This window comes from Calypte anna, chromosome 4A (genome assembly GCF_003957555.1).
Source record: "Calypte anna isolate BGI_N300 chromosome 4A, bCalAnn1_v1.p, whole genome shotgun sequence".
NCBI classification, from domain to species: Eukaryota; Metazoa; Chordata; class Aves; order Apodiformes; family Trochilidae; genus Calypte; species Calypte anna.
In genome coordinates, this window is record NC_044248.1 from 34,832,776 (window position 1) to 34,852,877 (window position 20,102).

Genomic DNA, 20,102 nt, shown 5'->3' on the forward strand with positions numbered 1-20,102 from the left:
TTGGGTTTTTTTACAGCTTTAAGTGAAATCCCACATAGCCCTCCACCGCTTCCTGCTGAAAAGCCTATTGGGAACACCTCTGATATCACAGTGGGAACACCCAACAGTGCTGACCTAGTAAAAAAAGTGGTAAGTCAGAACTGTTTTCCTGTATTAAGACTTTGTCTGCTTTGGTTAACAGATCTCTTGTGGCTCTCAAGCATTTGTAAAGTAAGTTATTTGAAGGACAAAGGATGAAAAGGACTACACAAACATATAAGGTTTATTTCTTTTAATTGTATCCTCTAATTTAGTTAGCTAATTTAGACTGCTGTCAGTTCTGAAAAGCACTTTGTTGATTTTGTTAAACTTTGATCACATCTGTCTTCAATTTTCTGTATTCAGCATCTGGAATCAGGGTATTCTACAGTTTTGTTTCAAAAGCAAATGGTTCAAAGCCCAATGATATTTAAATACTGAAATATTATCAAAGTCCTTTAGAAACATATTTTATTCTCTTTATACACATAGTACCTCTTAGTATCTGTGATAATTTCCAGGCAGAGGAAGGTTTTCTGCAGATGAATGAAGCTTGCTTTCTTCAGCTCTTCCCTTCCAGTCATTTTCTACTGGTCCTATCAGAGCCTGAGCAGAACCATCTATTTTGGAAAGTAAGGCTCTTCTCCTGAGCACATGGTAATCTTAGGCATTGTAGCTATGTATCCTGCATGCCTTTGACACATGTTTACAAAAGGGAATTAAACTAGAAAATGACAGTAGAATTTCCAAATATTGAATGCTGTGATGGCAAGAATGGGAGAGAATCTCATGGAAACCATAGGCAGTAAAAAGATGAATCAAATCAAAAGCCCTCACTAGATGGACAGCTGCCAAGAAATATCTTTGTAGCTACCTTTGCTGGTAGAATAAAGGGGTTTTAAATGTTATGATAGAAGAACCTATTCACAGGAGTCCCATCTTTTCTTGATAATGCTGAAAACATAATTTCCAGTACAAGACATTAAAAACCATTTTATATAATGCAACTCCAAAACTTTTGCAATGTCATCTAGGTTACTGTGACAGGCATGTGTAAACTTCAGAGGGTTTTTTTACAGAAAAATACTGCATGAAATCCACTGGAACATTTAAATTGTATCTTTGGGAAGCGAACTTCTGTACTTCTGAAACTTTTATTGTTTGTCAGTGGCAGTGATTAACTAGCAACAGTAGAAATTTTTGATTGTGAGCAGCAGTTGGCACAGATTTCTTCCTTTTCACATAGAAGAGGAAAATTAACAGTGTGAGGATAACATCCCCATTTGAAAGAGGCATGTTGTTTTCTTTCTAATTGGAACACTCATTTGGGGACTTCATCAGGGGTCAGAATTTTCTCACAGAACACATCTAGGTATTTTCTAGGTGATAAAAATCCAGAAATTGTTTACCAGTTTCGAGCACATGTATTCCTAATTAGGCAAAAAAGAGTGTTCAGACCTACTTAAAATTACTGCTTCAAAAAGGATACTTCTAAGCCCAGGTTCAGCACTCTGCTTTACCACTCTATGCCACAAGCAGCTGTGCTTGTTCAGTGGAGTTGGCAGTACTCTCTGGCACTGGGATGAAAATGAACAGCAGGAGGCAGAAAGGATGGAAACTTATTAATCCCTTACTCTGGTCCAAGCCCTTCAGATATGGCACATGCTTCTCTCCACTGACTCTGCTATGGGGAATCTCTGGCAGGGTCAGGATGGGCAGCTGAGAGGAGTGATGCCAAAGCCAGATTCACCAGGGTTTATCTGTGAGATCTTTAGGAAACATACTTCAATGCCTTCTTTCCTGAGAGCTAATGTTATTTGCAAGAGATGCTGTCCTGTGCAGGTTACATCAATGTCATGTTCTCTGCTTTAAGCCTCTTCAAAGCGTTTTATCTGTCAGAGTTAAATCAAATTTGATAATATAACTGCAGCAGATGGAATACTACAGGCAGTGAAATTGTACAATCTGGCTCTTAAGCCCTGACTCCCAGGCAGTAGGAAAAGAGTGTTGGTCATACCTAATGCACAGTTTAAGCTGTGATTCAAGTAGTCCCCATGTTATTTACATCTCCCTGTACATCCAACAAGACTTTAAAATGCTAGAACACAGCATGATATTATTGCCTTATTCCCAGGCTTCCAGAAACTCTTAGCTTTCCTGTCTGTAGGATATAATTTAGTGTAAGAAACACAGCGTTTAAATAAGATAATTTTTTTTACTTAGGCTTAAATAAGCAGCTTTTTTTCTCTTGAATCTTTGTAGGAGTTGGATCATTCAGAACAAGGTGGAGTGCCTCAGCTAGAATCTGCACTACCCCCAAGGTAAGTGTTCAGGGATTCAGCTAAAAGTGGTGTTTCTGAGTTAGTTTGCCTACCCAGTCTCAGTGTAGACACCACCTAACTCAGTAGGCTTGGGTAGGTAGTATGCTCACTATTAAATAGGCAGGACCAAGTTGCTAGCTTATTAATACTTATTTGTATGTTATTGGTATGAGCAGGGAGATTATAGGAGGACAGCTGTTTGGCTCTTCAGCTAATGTACAGCAGCTGCTGACAGTCATTCCTTTCTGCATCTTTAACCTTTCCACCCTCAGCTGAACGCAGAACATCCCCTCCTGCATGCTGCTGACCTTTTGATCAGCAGCCCTTGCACTTGTGGCTGAGCTTGAGTGCTGAAGGAATGGAGGTGGCAGATGCTGCCATCCTGAAAAGGACAGATGCTGGGCCAGCACCTCCTCAGAAGAACTGGCTGGTTTATACAGTTCACTTCAGATCAAAAAATGCCCGTGAAGGTCCAGAATCAATTATAACCTTGAGTTTTTAATTCTTTAGAGCCAATAAGAAAGAAGGGCTGCAGAGGTCAAAGTAGCTGGACCAGCCTTAAATTTAGGTCTACTACATGCCAGAGGCAAGCTGGAGGGCATAAGGCCCTGGCTAGCTGGCCCACTGCAGCATCTCAGCATCTGCACTCTGTGTGTTCAAACACAAGAGTTTGCTCTGTTGTGTCAGGACACAACACGGGATAATCTTTCAATTATTAAACTTAGCTTGGTATTATAGCTTACCAATAACACTAAGTATTCATTAATGTCACTGTACCCACAAGGAAACACCTCATTATTACCCCTTATAGGCCTGATACTTTCCCCCATTCAATTTAGCATAACAGTGTTCCTGATTCTTCCCAGGGCCTCTGGAACTACAGTATACATTTTGTCCTTTCACTTCTCTGCTCAAATGGATTATTTTAATTTTTTTTTAAGATAGGCAGTAATAATTCTCTGATTTTATTGTTACACTTTTCCTGTTTACTTGAGTTGCCTTACAAACGCATGGGTTGGTTTGTTTCCAGATTTAAAGAAGTCTAACTTAGAATTTCCCCCTCTGTCAATACTAAAAATACCTAATTTAGGATGAGGCCAAGGAAGGAATATTTTTTTTCTTATTTTAAATATAATCTATATTCAAATCGCAAGAGAGAACTCTTATTAGGAGCATTAGTAGAGCATGAATATCTTTTCATGTAGTGGATAACACTCACAAAATATGTCAGGATACTCCAAAGGTCCAGTAATGCATATTTGTTGTGGTTGATAATTTTTAAAGACCTTGGAGGAATTCACATGAGCAAAAAATTATGCTGAATTAAAGTATGTAAAAAAAGAGAGACCAATAGTAGCAGAAACTTGCAGAAACTGCCTGAAGATTTCCCATTAACATTCAAACAATATTGTATTTTTGGAGTAGTGGTAGTGCCAGGGTTCTTAACAGTAGGACATCAATATTTTATGTGCATAATGCTTGTTTATAACAGAGGTGATTTTTAATTAGCAAATTACTGATTTGGCCACACTCTTTGTACTTTACGGACAGTGTTGGGTTTTTTTTCTAATCAATGCTTAGTAAGGGGGATTTTTTAGTTGGTTTTGGTTGATTTGGCTTTTTAAATTACCACTGTTACTTGGTAGTGCCTGATTTTGGTTTCCAAGCTACTTGTACAGTAATAAGAGTGTGGTACCTCAGCATTGCCAGAAAACTGGAGTATTTCCACAGGTGTTTTCTCTCTGCAGTAGATTTCTGTTGCATGAAAATAGTAAATTCTGCTACTGGTGCCATTGTGTGAGGTATTGCCATGTCACGAGTTTTAGCAGAGGCTCCAAAGTCACTTCAAGTAAGTGAGATGGACTGGGAACAGCCCTGAGGAGAAGGACTTAGGAGGGTTGGTTGATGAGAAGCTCAACATGACCTGGCAATGTGTGCTTGCAGCCCAGAAAACCAGCTGTGTCCTGGGCTGCATGAGGAGCAGCATGGCCAGCAGGTCAAGGGAGGGGATTCTCCCCCTCTGCTCTGCTCTGGTGAGACCTCACCTGGAGTGCTGGGTCTGATTCTGGAGCAACCAACAGAAGGGAAGTCATGGAGCTCTTGGAGTGAGTCCAGAGGAGGGCCATGAAGATGATCAGAGGGCTGGAGAACCTCTCCTATGAAGACAGACTGAGAGAGTTGGGGTTGCTCAACCTGCAGAAGGGCAGTTTCTGGGAAGAGCTTAGGGCAGCCTTCCAGTATTTGATGGGGGCTACAGGAAAGCATGGGAGGGACTTTTTACAAGGGCTTGTAGTGACAGGATAAGGGGTAATGGTTTTAAGCTGAAAGAAGGTAGATTTAGATTAGATATTAGGAAGGAATTCTTTATGGTGAAGGTGGTGAGGTGCTGGTACAGGTTGCCCAGAGAAGCTGTGGATTCTCCATCCCTGGAAGTGTTCAAGACCAGGTTGGATGGGGCTTTGAGCAACCTGGTCTAATGGGAGGTGTCCCTGCCCATGGCAAGGGAGTTGGAACTAGATGATCTTTAAGGTCCCTTCCAACCCAAAACATGCTGTGATTCTGTGACATCCCAAGGAATGTCCTTCAGGCTCATTCCTGAAGACCAGCTAAACCAGCAGAGCTTCTCAGGGCTTTCACTAAAGCTCTCCACCAGAAGGACTCTCTTCTGAGACAGCTTCAGACAAATCTCCTTCTAAAGGATTGGTGAATCCTGCTTAGGTAATGGGCTCCTAAGGAATCTGGAAGGCTGTTAGTAAGTGAAAGTGGTGAGCAGATTTGGAAAAATATGTGTTGAATTGCTCTGTCTAAGGGCTTGGTCATCCAGTCCCAGTATCTGAAAGAGTTCATGTATTCTTGGAGAGCTTCAGATACCACACACTCTACAGCCCAGGTCATTATGGGTCACACTTCCTCATTACACCTCTCTAGCTAGGGCTGTGGTGGAGGATGAGGTGACAGACATTAATATGCATATTTATCTGATGTTTTGCTCACTTTTTAGGCCTGTGGATGGAAAAATTATACCTGCTCGGCCTCCCCCACCTAAAGGTGTTCCTGGAAGGCCACCTCCACCAAAACTGTCTTCAGCCAAGACCTCCTCCCAGAAGAACGCTCTGCCACGATCTACTTCTGACATTGCTATTGATAAAAAACCCAGCAAGTTCAGATTGGGGCCCAAGAGAGCAAAAAGTCAAGTCTTTAAAAATCTAGATCCAGCATTACCTCCTAGACCTAAACCAGGTCATCCTCTCTACAATAAATACATGGTGAGAACTGGGATAGAATATCTGAGACTGTAGTTTAGAAATCAGTGCTGGTTAACATAGTAGTGAAAAAGGTTGTAAGGTGGGTTACTATGATGTGGCTTTCAAAGTGCATCTTTCACCTTCATCTTGATGCTGTACTTCCTTAGAAAAATACTAATAGATAAATTGTGATAAGTACTGTAAGGTAACACTGGAGTGCAAGGTATAAATGCAAAGTATAGGTGTAAGTGTATGTGTATTTTTGTGTATATGTGTGATTTTTATATATAAGACTTCCATGCAGAAATTCTGGTTTCAGGTTATTTATTTTACAGTCAATTACAGCATGTAAAATTATGCTGAATAATTGCATTTATACATTGTTTTTCCTGTATATGCCAAAATACTTAAAAAACTGAGGGGGCTTCAAAACTTAAAAAGTAGTTTACTTTGCTTAATCAAGCCTGCAAATTGTGAGGGTTGTAATGTCAGTTACCTTACATTTTCATCCTATTGATGCCATTCCTTTTCATTATAAAAGTGTTTGCTTTTGTTATTGCTTGTGTTATTAGGGAGTATTAAATATAAATAGTTCAATATAAAAAGGTGATAGTCTTCCTCCAGGTACTTGAAACTGGTCCATGATCACAGCTGGTGACTGCTTGAAGAGCTGGTGCTGTTGTCAAAAAACAGCACCCACACAACGCTACCATGAAAAATGCCAACATTCAGCATGAAGTAGAAGCTTCTGTTGCCTTCTCCTTGATTGTCATTATTGCATTTAGATCCTTGGTGCAGCAGAGGAGCAAGCAAGAGAGAGAAATTGATATGAGGAACAGCTTTGAGATAAGGGAAGTGTGTTGCTTCCTCTCTGGTGTAGTCACGCCTGTTTACCTAAGGAACATGTGACTTCTTGTAGATTTAGGGTTTTTTCAGTAGCAGATCATGGATAGTTCTCTCTCCTCGAGTGTTCCTGTCAATGAAGTTTTCCTCCCAGGTTGTTTTTCCAGTGCCCTCCATGACAAATGAATACATTTCTGTACATGTTCACATGAACGCTTGTTCAGTGTGTTGCTGAACATGGTACTTAACCCAGTTAGGTGGCTAGGACACCTTTAAAGCAGATGGCAACACCTGGGTTTCTCCAAGTAGCAGTTTCTATGGCCAGCAAGTTCTGAATGCTTTCCAAAGGAGGTTGTCTTCTTCCACTGGGCTCTTGAATAGGTGATTTGAATAGTGCCACTGTCTGACCACTTGCACTTGCAGAGGAAATTCCAGGTGCTCAGAATTGAAAGAAACTCTTCCATTTGCTTCTCTTTCTATTCAAGTTACCTGTGCCTCACGGAGCTGCCAAGGAAGAATGCCTTCCCAGGAACCCTGGAGAACTGTCCTGTAAGGTAAGGCATTTTTTTCTGCTGGTAAATATTTAATGAGTGAGACTCCTGTATACACTGAAGTATCAAGTGCTTTGGGCTTTAAAAGTTACACTGAGAAAAGTAATAGTGGTTTATTAAATCCTTGTGTTTCTTTAAATACAAAATCAAAACAACCACCAGAGCAAAACCCAATAATGGTGATTTGCCTTATAGCACAGTGACATTCTACTTAGGGAGCAGGGAGACAGTAATTACTTGGAGTGCCAGAAGGGAGAGGAAACTGTTTAAGTTCCACTGCCTCATAGAAAGATAATCACTCCCTTGGCTGAGTAGCTGAAAAGTGAGCAAAAGATAAGCAAGTAGTTTTATGAAGTGCTATAAATGATGTATCAGTGAATTGGCCTTGACATAAGAATTTCAAAGTATTTTTCAATCTCTGCATCTACAGAACTTAAGCTGCTTTTAGGGCATGACTGTATTAACACTAAATAGCTATGTAACCTGTAGCTCTGAGCAGCCTTTTTGATTATTATCAGAAACCTACATGGCTGAAATAGATTTCCATTAATTCTGTTGTAATTGATATTATTCTGGCCTTTGTCAGTGTTGGGATTTTTTTTTGTTTGGTTGGGGGTTTTTTGTACCAAATAACTGTAATTCACACACAGTGATTGTCATCAGTGTAGTCTAAAATTCCTAGTGGGTGGCATAGAGAAGAAAGCTTAGCATTTTGAACCTGATTTCCCTATATAAAGATCCCACAACAAAATTGTCATTTCCTCCCAGCAAGCAAAGACCCTGTGATTTGCTTGTCCCTCTAAAAAGCTTGGCAGCTGGTAGATACACTGCCCCCAATGACTGCTGGGGAGAATTGGGCTGGAGAGTTCTTTGGGAGCCAGGAGGAGTAACTGGTGGCACACAGTACCAAGCAAAGTTTGACCACAACCCTTGCAATGAGAGTTGTTGACAAATGCTCCAGATTTTTTGACCCACAGAGATAGCTGAGGCTTTGTCTATAGTGGACACAGTCACATGGCTTCCCTTCTTTCAAGCAGCTTAAAAGCAGATTTTGGTGGAATGCTTTTCAGGTTTACACTGGTGAAAGGTGAATTCTGACTCATAGATGTGTGACCAATACCAACTATTGCATCCCAAGGTGATTCTTTGGACAAAATGTTGTTCTGGTATTAAAGTCAGAAAATTACCTTCAGAGTCGTGACAGAGAATCTCTGTACCTTTCATGATTTATAAACCATTTGGATTTATTTGTCGTTGTCAGGATTCAAACCCTCCAAAAGTTTCTGACACAAGTGCACCTCATGCTGTAGTCCTGCATGATTTTCCTGCAGGTAAGTAGATGTGAATATTCTGGAGGCTTGTTTTACTCCAAGACTTTCAGATGGGAAATTTCTTTTGAATTAAGAGCTTAAATACTATGAGGAGGTTTAGCCTGCAAGGTCTGCACACAGAGAAGTTCAAGTCCATGGGCTTAGCTATAATTGGGCCAGACTTTTAGTTAAAGCTAACTGGTTTTGCAAGTGTAATTAAAACTTTTTGGAAACTCATTCTGCTTTTGTCTGTGGTATCTATGTTAAGAAGATTTTACTTAGAGAAAATCAGTAGGTGTGAAAACTACTGTTGACTGAAATGATGCTGTTTTACAGAGCATGCTGATGACTTGGACCTTCATTCTGGAGACACCGTTTGTCTTTTGGAGAAAATCAATGCTGAGTGGTACAGAGGAAAATGTGGGAATCACACAGGGATATTTCCTGCCAGCTTTGTTAAAGTAGTTGTATGTAGGCTTTGTATACATTGGTTTTCTGCTCCTATTTTAATACAGCTCCTGTGTGTTTTACTCCATTCTCTGTTTAGATAATCTTTTCCCTCTGGCAACATGGGAGACACAGCAACTTGTTTGTATGGTATTAGAAAGATGTTTGATGTGGCATGACCAGTTTGTGTTAGGGGGGATTATTTTTCTCTTAATTTGAAGCCAAGTGAGAAAATCATGGCCCTTACCAGATTCTTTTTGTTAAGCTAGGTAGCCTCCCAGGGTCTGCAGAGCAGATTATTTTTCACAGCTGCATCACTCTGTAAGGTGGCTGCTTTTTGTGCCTTGCTCCCATCTACCAGTTTCTGTCATGTTCTTGTCTCTGGAGAGGTGCTAAAATCAACACTTTTATAGCCATGTAGACAATTAGGTCAGAGCAGCAGTTGGGCCCAATGAAACATGTTTGGGTTTTTTTCTCAGAATATTTTTTTTTCCATCTGGATCAATTCACCTAAGTGGCTGCAAAAATGGTTGTGCTGGCATGGTGCAAGGAGATAGTGTTATTGCAAGTGAGCAGCTTAAAGCAATCCTGATACTGAATATGACACTTGACAGTAAATAGCAGGCAAGAGACAGGTGCTGTTTCAGAGCCCAGTAGCAATTAACTGAGTCCTTCATCTTTAAAAGAGATGCAGTATGGTTCAGTGCCTCAAAAGCTGGCTCAAATCTATTGCAAACCTGAATATGAGATTAAAGTCCATTTTGTGGCAATAGAAATGGCTATTGGGCCATCCACACCACTCATGTGGACATGGACACCAGAATTCAGTGAAAGTGTATGGCTGGGCAGTAAAAGAGAAAGTCTGTGTCAGGCCCCAACAACTGGCTGGGATGTGGACAAAACAAGTATTTGGTGGCCATCAGAGTGTGTGACACAGGGTGTGACAGTCTTACTGGAAAAAAACTTGAAAATTTCAGAAGTACTGAAGAATAAAAATTAGACTCATGGTTACTAATAATGGAACTATGCTGCATTTGCTTTAACAAGGAAAAAATTGATTGCTAAATTGATTAGCTGCTTTTACAAAGATGAAAAAATTTAATTTAAAAGTTATTGATACTACTGATGGCTAACAGGGAAAAGAAACTATGTTAAAGCTGTGAAATGCATATTTTGGGTCAAATTCAGCATTGATACGGACAGATACAACTTCCTAAGAGCTAAGGAAGGTGCATTTCAGATTTCTGTTTTAGTTATAAAAGGTGGTTTCACTTGTGAGTGCAAATACCTTTTGTTTCAGCAAAATTAAAAAAAAAATCAGGAAAAAAGTCTGCTACAGTACCTGGGGCTAATTTGCTGAGTGAATTCTCCTGTCCATGTAGCTCCTCAAGCAAGAGCACTGCAAAGATGGTTTATCCTACAAGGCAGTGTGATTTCCTCCATTCCTTCACATAACCTCATGAAACATTCTTGATGATAGTGGCCCAAGTCTCCTCACCAGGGTCCCCAGGGGCTCTTGGCATGCAGTCATCTTCTAAATCTCACAGCTCACCCTTCATGTCTCACAAAAAATACAGTTGAAGTCCTCCTATGATAAAGGACTTGAATTGGAGAAATGTAATTTAGACAATCAATACATGGATATAGCAAACAAACAGCATTCAAGTGATGTTTCTGAGATGTGGTTTTGTTTGGAGGACAGCTGGCTACCAAAGCCCAGAAAGGATACTTGTAAACAGTAATTTTGGATATTGTGATATATTAGTAAATATATTATATTAGTAAATTATATTAACATTTAATTTTATATGTAAAGTATATAAAAATATATTGATATATTTTACGTTAATAAATATTAGTAAATACTAATATATTAGTAAAATAGTATATTAATATATATACTAGTATATTAGTAAATTAGTATACTAGTAAATATATATTAGTGAAGATATATTGTAAACAGTAGAGAACAATTGCTTAATGCAACAACATGTAGGAGCATCCAGTCCCATATTCTGTCACTCAGTCATGCCCCGAGTAGAAACACTAAACCAGTTTTATGGAAGACAACATTAAATTGTGCTCCTTGTTGCCATGAGATAGAAAAATGAGAAATGAGGCATAAAACCCCCAAATCAACATCAGTATGGCCATATATCATAGCACTCAGGAGCTATAGTCACATGGAGGTCATACCTGAAGCTAAAGCTTAGCTGAAAACCAGATTATTTTAACCAGTGCCAGATTTCTTGTAGTTATCTTGCCATAAGCTTGAAAATGAAAGTTTTTACTTATTTTGTTGTCTTATACAGATTGATGTTCCAGAAGAAGGCAACAGGAAAAAAACACCCTCTTCATCACAGTGTCTTAAGTGAGTCAGATAAATCTTATTTTCTTTCTTATCCTGATTTACTATCAAGTAAAAAGAAAAATAACTTTATAGAATATGTTACCTGCACTGAGGTTAATACAGTTAACAGCTTCTTCACCAAAATGCATTAAAAAAAATAAAGCTCTCAAAACTGAAAGTTAATGACATTTTAGTTTTTAGTATTATGTTTAGTATTCAGGTAAAAAAGCCTAAGAGCTCATTTAATCGCATTAAAAATTGGTATATCATTTTATCATTATAATAAATATCTTTAATATCTTGTGATATCTTTACACAGATATAGTTCCCTTCACTCCCTCTCCTTCTTCCTGTGAGCTGTAGTAGCATCTTCCATAATTTTTCATGAAAATTGGTTACAGAAACTGAACCAATCTGAGTAACTTCAGCAGCATTGCACCCTCTGCTCTTTGCTCCCTCTGCTGTTACTTCCCTCCAGTATCCTCCTGAGGTGTAACATGGTGTGGGGCTTCTGCTCATTTGAAAGAACAAGACAGAAGGATACAGAACATAACTTTAAGTAGAGAAATCTATCTAACCTTAAAGTGTGTTACTCTTTAGGTGAATTAAAGTTCCCCATGTCAAATTATCCCACGTATTTCAAGCACTTTTATTTCTGATTTGCAGACATCTTGTATTAGATTGGTGGGCAAGGAACAATTTTTCATGAGTTATTTGATTTCATAATCATTCATTGCAGTAATTAATGTATCAATGTAATCATTCAGTTTGTTCTTCACACAGAGCTTCACTTGCCTTTAAAAAAAAACAGAACTAATTTTACATTTTTTTTTAATTAAGAAAGAAACAAAGTGCATGCTCTGTCTGACACTTAGCAAAGATATGAATGGAGAAGAGGGGTGGGAATCAAGCTTTTTACATTGGTTGTATTCTAAATAAAGAATTAAAGCCTATTATAACTTTTTTTTTCTAGCATGATATTTCTGATAAATGAAAAATATTCTTAGAGTAATTTCTTAAATTTATTGTAATAGTTTATGAAATTGTTACATCTATTTGAGAAAAAATTTTCCTCGCAATATTATACCAAATTATGCAGAAGTTTACCAGACACACTGATGTTTCTGTCTTTGATATATATTTTTTTCCTCATGCCTGCCATAGATTTTACAGAATAAAGTTTGCCAAAGTAGATAAAATGTAGCTTCCCCCTTTGAAATGTCCATCTATCTGGGACTTGGGACAAATACACAACACTCACCACCTGCCCCTGTTTGACTGCATTTAAATTGGGTGCTATTTTATAAAAAAAACACCAGACTGAACAAAAGGATATCAGGACACTCACCTGAATATAGGGAAAAATATTAAAGTGGTACAGGTAGCTCAGAAATAAAGTGGGGTTTTTGTGTTGTTTGGAAGAGAAATAGGGTGTTGTGCAAAATACTGCAAGAGCCACAAACTGGGATGCTGAAGTTGTGTCCAGCTCCTCCAGATTCCATGCTCATCTTCCACGTAAAGCTGAGATGTGAACCAGGGCTAAACCCCCTATTTTTTACCTGTTCTACATCCAGTGCATTCTGGTATCACTCCATATTTTGCACAGTGCTGCCTTATTAAGTGGAAAATAATAATTAATATCAATATAAGCTTCTTTTTTGTTTCTGCAGAGTCCCAAGATGTGTAGCACGATTTGAATATATTGGAGATCAGAAAGATGAACTCAGCTTTTCAGAAGGTGAAACAATTATCCTTAAAGAATATGTAAATGATGAATGGGCCAAAGGGGAGCTCAGAGGCACATCTGGAATTTTCCCCTTGAACTTTGTGGAAGTAATTGAAGATCTGCCTGGAACAGGTATAAATATATTTGAAAAAAATGTTTGAGAACATGGTTTTGTACTGCATGCACATAGGAGAAAAGTCCAAAAGGACAATGACAGGGGGAAGGAAGTAGGAAAGGAAAGAAGACAGATAAGAAAAAATCAAAAGGAATAGTTGGACTTCTGAAGAAGTTAATCTTAATAACACTGTGACTGTCTAAAATCTCTACCATTAATGACATTTCAAATAGTCAATTGCTGCGGTTCTAAGTTGTCCTTTACTTATGTAGGTACAGGATCAGCACTGAAGAACAAGGCTGAGGTTTCCTCTTCCCTTCCTCAGGTAATAAAATGTTATAGGTGAGGGCCAGAATTTACATAGAAGTTTCAGATTTACACAGGTTTTCTATTATAATGCAGATTAGCTGCATAATTTTAAACCTAAATGTAACACAACTGCCACAACACACAGTGCTGCATGGTCACATCTTGAATTCTGACAGCTGCCCTAAACTGATTGAATTTATAGCTTCTGGCAAATTAATTTAAGCAAATTTTTATCATTTGTGCCTGAGCAAACTCTTTAGTTCTATTTTAAGTATTGCTGCAGTGGCCTAATTTTGAATATATTAATCCTGTCTCTTGCCTCCAGTGATAAAAAGGAATGCATCTGAGCTAGATAAAATTCTGCAGTAATTGCTGAAATGCCATTCTAGTCTACATCTGCAGTGGCACTATTGTAGGAGAGAAAGTCAGGACACCTGTGTTCTGCACAGCTGCTTTCACCAGCATCCATCAGCTTATGGCTCCATTAACACTTCTAAAATTAATGCATTTCTTCTGTTCACTCAAATAGAACAACAGACGCCCAGAAGAGTGGTGTGAAGCACTTCATGATTTTACAGCAGAAACCAAAGATGATTTATCCTTTAAAAAGGGAGACTACATCCAAATACTGGAACAAGTAGATTCGGAGTGGTACAGAGGAAGACTGAATGACAAGGAAGGGATTTTCCCAGTAGTTTTTGTTCAGACCTGTTCAGGTACAGTGCTCCTACTAATCAGCAATTCATTATTCCTTGGGTTGTGACAGGCATGACAGACTTTTTGGGGAACCCAACCACCACCAGTCTTTAATATGCTAAAGCTAAAGTAAGTGTTGAACTACCCTCTCTACTGATGGCAATACAATGCTCTAGTCACTGATATCTAGGAGGTGAGATACTCTTTGTCAGTTTCAAGTGTGGTTTGAGCACAAACAGAACCATTGAGCTTCCTTTAGTAGGATTCAGGGGTACAGAAGCTGTGGTGGGGGCCAGGTTCTCCTTCAGCTGAAGAGAAGCTCTGCAGAACAGCTCAAGAGGTGGTAGAACTGTAAATAGCTACCATTGCTGTGTCTTGGCACAGAACCTTTGCAATCCCCTTGGTGAAGCAAGGAATGAACACTGCTTAGTCTCTCCAAGCTTGTTTGGTCCCCAAATAAATGCAGTCAAAACCTTCACAGACTACAAAGCAAATCACAAATTTTCCTCATAGTTTTTGCAAGTAAAACCTCAAGTGAAAGGTGACAGGAAATAAATTCCACCTAACTGGTAAATAACACACAGCAGATGCCACTTCATCTCCAAGTATAAAGAGGAAAAGACAGCTTTTATTAGATATCACCATTGGAAAGTTCAAGTAAAGTGAACTTTAAATCTCAGCCTCTTAGAAGCAGCACCAGGAAAATGTGTAAAATGAAATGGTGTCAGTAGAGATTTATTTGCAGCAGGAGAGTGAGTTTGCTAAGTAGCAATTGAAATAACATCTGGATATTTTTCTCCACTAATGGGGATAAAACAAGAATGACAGGAAGCTTCTCCAAAAACAGAGATCTATTTCACTTTAATCCAAATAACTTGTCTTGTCTGTGTTCTGCAGCCAGGGTAGAGCTGCCACAGTCTGTAGGAGGGAAGAAAGGAAAAGCCAAAGCTCTTTATGATTTTCATGGAGAAAATGAAGATGAGCTTTCCTTCAAAGTAAGTACCTAACTCAGCCCCATTTTCCAAAAGGTCTTATGCTCCCAAAGAATGCAGAAACCCAGAATTTCTCCACTGTGAAAATAGGCTTGGAATAAAAGAAAAATAAGCACATAGTATCTATGCTTATTCTAATTCATTTGATAAATGGCCACTCCAAAAAAAATTTTGCCCTTCTCACTTGTTTCGTATTAGCAAAATCTTCACTGAAGACATTGAAAAGAGGGCAAGAACTGCAAAATTCCTTTGCATTCCTAAACATGACAAGGCAGTTGCCCCATTTTGCAGTACATTCAGTTCTTGCTAAGTTACTGCAGCCAATGGAGCCTCATCTTTTAACTTGGAGGACAGCAAGGAGTGGAAGCAGTGCCAGTGCTACAGCAGTGATGCCTCTAAGGGATACACCAGTACAGCAAAATCTTTCACAGTGCAATATGTAGTTGCCACAGCAGTAAGGGGAGAAATTAAATACTTGCTGGATGCCCAGATAACATTAGGAAGCGTGAACAAGAAACAGTGTGTCCTAGCAGGGTCAGAGTCCTGACTTAGGTAACTGTCCTCAAAAGCAAATTTCCAAGTAACAGCAGGATTTCACAGCAGGCCCAAATTTGTGTTTATCTGCTGGAACACCTTATTTTTTCTTCCTAAAGCTATCAAAGTAATTAGTTTTAGCATTAGCAGCTTTCAAAGCTGAAAAGATAGATTATTCTTGAAAGCAGAAAAGGGGAATGAGGGTACTATAGGAAAGGCCAAGACTATGACATTACTGCAGGTGAAGGGTGTCACATGGGAAGGTAAAAACAAGAACAAAGACCACACAGAGGAGCTGCAGTGTATTGAAATGCCACATAGAGCATATTTGATTGTTTTCTTTTTAAGAAAAGGAAAGTTTCCAAAGGAAAGAGGAAGGTGCTAAAAAATATTAGGACTAAATTGAAAAAAAAAAATTTGGAATTATTTGAAGTAAATAAACCCTCACACACAACTAAGAAGTAAGGCAGGGGGCTTGTGAGCCAGCTCTCTAGCACATCTGCCTACCTGGAGAGCTTAAACAACACAAGAAATTATCCAGCAGTGCTGGAAGGTGGTGATTTTTACCCTAAGAAAAGCTTCAGGTGGTGCTGGCGAACACTCTGAAAGAGATGGAACCAAAAGAGGAGACTGGCCACATCCTACTTCTCTTCTATTTGATTGATACTGCTTCTGAATACCATCAGCTATGCATGCATTGATGTTAAGCTGTGCTGCTTGATGTTCTCTTCTCTTACAGGCAGGTGATGTGATAACAGAGCTGGAATCTGTAGATGAAGACTGGATGAGTGGAGAGATACAAGGAAAGTCTGGGATATTTCCTAAGAACTTTGTTCAGATTTTAAAAACACCATGAAGTGTTGCCTCTCTTTGGACTCCCTGCACATGGGGGAGAATGTTTTCTATCCTAAAGGCACAGAGAAGACATCCAACGTGTTTTGACTATCAATGTTTTGCACTACTTTTTCTAGACAGTCATACTAGTATCTCGAAGTCAAATAAGAGAATTTTAGTCTTTTGTGACAGTGTATGTAGTTATGCTTCATGAATGCTCTGAGAGCAAATACAAGCAGGATTTTTAGCAGTTTTCAACTAAGGAAATACTGTGGTGCAACACCATTTTAACTTAAATAGCATTCCAGTATGTTTACTATCTGGTATTACATTTATCATGCACAAAGTCTGCATAAATAAAGCTTCTATGGGCTTTCTTTAAAACCTTTTTAAAATCCAAAAGTGTTTTAAAGATATAACTACAGCACTCAGTGTGTAGATCAAATTTGATATTCAGGTTTCATCACTGCTTGAGTTCCACATTAGCAGTAGAATCAACTTCTTTTATGACTTTTAGGATAAGGAAGGTAACTGATATTTCATAGTTTAAAAATCTGATACTGGTAAGAGGGAAAAGTCAGAAGGCAATCTTCGTGTAGCATTCTTCTATTCTTAGCCCAAGCTGCTCATACAGGGAGAACACAAAAGTAGTATTTTGCCTCCTAAATGAATAATGGTCCAACTGGTAAGAATCATCTTAAATCTGCCTCCCTTCCCCTCCAAATGTTTTCCAGATTTAAGTTTAGATTTTTCTACTGCCCACAGTTCTTCAAAGCCCCTCTTTTCCCAGCTGAAGTTAGTTGTGACAGACAGCATTTACTGAGCTTTCTCAGATCCCCTCTGTGCAGTAGCTGCACTATTCCAACTATTTGCCCCTCCACCCCCTTCACGTAAGTGGAAAGCCAATCTGCACTCTGTCTGCATTTCATTTGTCACTCAAGCACTGGAACATACCTCAGTAACACTATTCCTATCCTTAACATGAAGAATATTATACAGCCTTGGTTTTAGCTTTCAGCAGACACAGGATTAATTTTCAGTTTGTTACCACGTACCAGCTGTACTGAGCATCATTATAAATGGTCTTTTGAGGCTGAAAGAAAAACACACCCAGCAAGAGGTTACTTCAAGAAGCTCTAACAAAAGCATTTAGTTAAAAAAAAAAATAAAAACAAAAATCAGCTGCAACTTGAACAACAAACTAAGATTGCCCTGACCAAGGTTTCTTCAAATTACAGGAATTTCTGGTAGCAAGTTCCTTTTTGCAACACTTGGCTTGCAAAAAAAAAAAATAAATTAAATGCATCTTGCACTAACATTGCAAATGCTAACTTCATCAGACTGGAATAGAATGAATTCTGCTGCAGTTGGCTCTTTCATTGCTGACAGTGTTCTGTCACTGTTGTACTAATAAGAAAAAGAAACGAGGAAGCTGTTAGCACAAGTCTTTACTTCAGAGAGATGCAGGTCACTAGGTATGAAGATACCCTTACAGGACTTTTTTTTCTGAGTCTGGAAGCTTAGATTGGGAAAAAAAGCAAAAAAAGGCCAATGTTTGAGAGGCAGATGGAGACTGGAAGCTGGAATCATCACCACTGACCTTGAGACAGTTTTGTCTTAGCCATCTGTCTGCCTACAACTTATCAATAGAAGGTCCAAGTGTTGGGGCAACAAGTAACTATTGCCACAGAAGATCAGGCAGTGTTTGACCTGGTGTCTAAGCAAGGATGGCCCTCCCATCCCCATGCACTGCACTCTCACCACCATCAGAAACAGGCAGAAACAGGCTGAGAGCCAAACTGTACTGAAGGGCTGTCCCATAGCAGGGAAGGGGTCACACCATGGCAGACTGCAGCTCACCTGAGGTGAGCCCCAGCAATGTGCAGCACAGACATGAGATCCTTGGCACCATTTTGCTCTGCAGTCATTGTTATGCCACAGTCATTGCAGGTACAGACCCAGGCATCTCTTGTTTTGTTTTGGTTTTTTTTTATTTTTTCCACTAGAAGCTTCATGAAATGCTGTGCATTTAAACTGTGCCAGTACCATTCATGCACCTGGGGAATGAAGATCACAGAGTTTTAATGAGCTGAGAACTGGATTTCTGCTTTCATTAAAGGGTTGAACAAAAATTAAGTGTATGCTATTCTAGGAAGATGGCAACACAATCAGCAGCTATGCAGCTATTATTCAGTTTTACCATCCCCAACACGCCCACCCGCAGCTCCTGTCAAATCAAACTCAAGTCCACCTTCCAGGACAACCCTTCCCACACTCCAAGCTCTCCTGCCAGGAGAGGCCAAAGCTTCTTGTTGGTTATCCCAAATAAATACACAGATAGCTTTCCTGACTCCTGCAAGCCTCACTCGAAACCCTAAAATTTCAGAGAACCACCCTATTTTAAAGGCTGCTTCCACCATGGCTTCCACCATTCCTGAACCTCCAGTGAGCAAGGCAGGGGGAGAACAGCAGAACCAAGCAATCACCACATCACCAGGTCCTCCAAAGACATAACACACCATTATCTAAAGTGTATATTGTTTACTTACTGTTTGTCTGGCAGTTTTATAAGATTTTGATACAATCTTGAATGTAGAACTGAATTTTTGTATTTTTTTCAATTTCCTCATCCCCGTTTTTATACCTATGTATTGACCAGTTGTTTTTGTAACTTCCACTGAATGTTTAAAGTCAGTGCCTGTCGTTAAGTAAAACCACTCTGCTTTATTTTAATCATCTCCTCCCTATCATGCAGGGCAGGAAGAGCAGCAAAGCCTTATATTCAGAGCAAGGAGTGCCATCTAAAGGCTTCCTGCATTATTGCAGGCAGCTAAAACAACACTGAAACAAGTCAGATGCTTGGCTTTTATAGGAAGGGATCTTCTCAAGTCCTGATACCCAGTATCACCCTGAAACTGCATACATATCATCCAATTCCGAAGGTGTACAGTTAATAATTTGCAAAAAAAACCCCAACCAACCAAACAAAAAAGCATCAAAACCCAGGAATGAGGTAGAGTGCAAATCCAAACTTCAGCACAGTAGCAAACTGCAGCTGTATCCTTGAAATTCAGCTACAGCCCCAGACAAGTAGGATAATAAGAGCCTTGTTTATCAAAACACTTTCATTTTGACCTACCCTCTAGAAATATCTTCAGGAAGACATCTTTGTTCTGTGTACAATTAACAGTGTCCTAAATAAATCTTTGTTAAGTCCAGTAAGTTTGTTATGGTACCTGTGTAAATTAAGAATGTATTTAACCAATAAATTTTTATAATTAAGTCATGATTGCATTTTTGTCTTAAGTTGTGGAGAGCTGAACTCTCCCCATCAAGCACATACTCAAGTCTCACTCTGCTTACACATTTAACCCAAAAGCAAAAGACAGACCCCAAACTTTACAAGTAGTCTGAACCCCTCAAGGGAATCAATCCTGTTGGCTTTAACACAGTTCATTGAAGCCTTCAGACTCAGGTACCTTTCACACCTGGCACCTGCAGAACTGGTGGCACTGGCTGCAGGGACTGCACAGGGCTGTGCTCTGGCAAGATCACTTGTCAAGAAGATGTGGGCTGAGCCTCAGCTCATCAGCAGTTCCACACATACTTCAAGCGTGCTCTGCTGATTGCTGCTATTCAAACATCACAGTTTTTCAGCTGATTTAATCTATTGTACACAAAATTTAGAAGATGCACAACATTTTCCTTCCTGCTTACTGTCCTCCCTCGGAAGTAACTTTATGAAGCATGCATCAACCCACAGGCCCTGTGTGCTAATGCTGGTGCTCTGCTCTTCGTAACACCAAACCAA

The 20,102-nt window shown here is 39.3% G+C and overlaps 1 protein-coding gene across 3 annotated transcripts in view; it reads left to right on the top strand.

Annotated features, from left to right (window-relative positions):
- The window catches only part of SH3D19 (SH3 domain containing 19), an 83,584-nt gene extending 64,013 nt beyond the window's left edge, over nt 1-19,571 (top strand). For 2 of the 3 annotated variants that reach the window (XM_030450032.1, XM_030450034.1), the window contains 12 exons: nt 17-129; nt 2,281-2,339; nt 5,341-5,605; nt 6,913-6,981; nt 8,240-8,309; nt 8,625-8,755; nt 11,048-11,106; nt 12,756-12,943; nt 13,199-13,251; nt 13,765-13,951; nt 14,829-14,926; nt 16,197-19,550. In XM_030450032.1, the coding sequence (XP_030305892.1) occupies nt 17-129; nt 2,281-2,339; nt 5,341-5,605; nt 6,913-6,981; nt 8,240-8,309; nt 8,625-8,755; nt 11,048-11,106; nt 12,756-12,943; nt 13,199-13,251; nt 13,765-13,951; nt 14,829-14,926; nt 16,197-16,313 (1,409 nt within the window). In that variant the 3' untranslated portion in view covers nt 16,314-19,550. Of the gene's footprint in view, nt 1-16; nt 130-2,280; nt 2,340-5,340; nt 5,606-6,912; nt 6,982-8,239; nt 8,310-8,624; nt 8,756-11,047; nt 11,107-12,755; nt 12,944-13,198; nt 13,252-13,764; nt 13,952-14,828; nt 14,927-16,196 lie in introns of all 3 variants that reach the window. The other variant, XM_030450033.1, reaches the window with a different exon arrangement.
- Nucleotides 19,572-20,102: the final 531 nt, after the last annotated feature.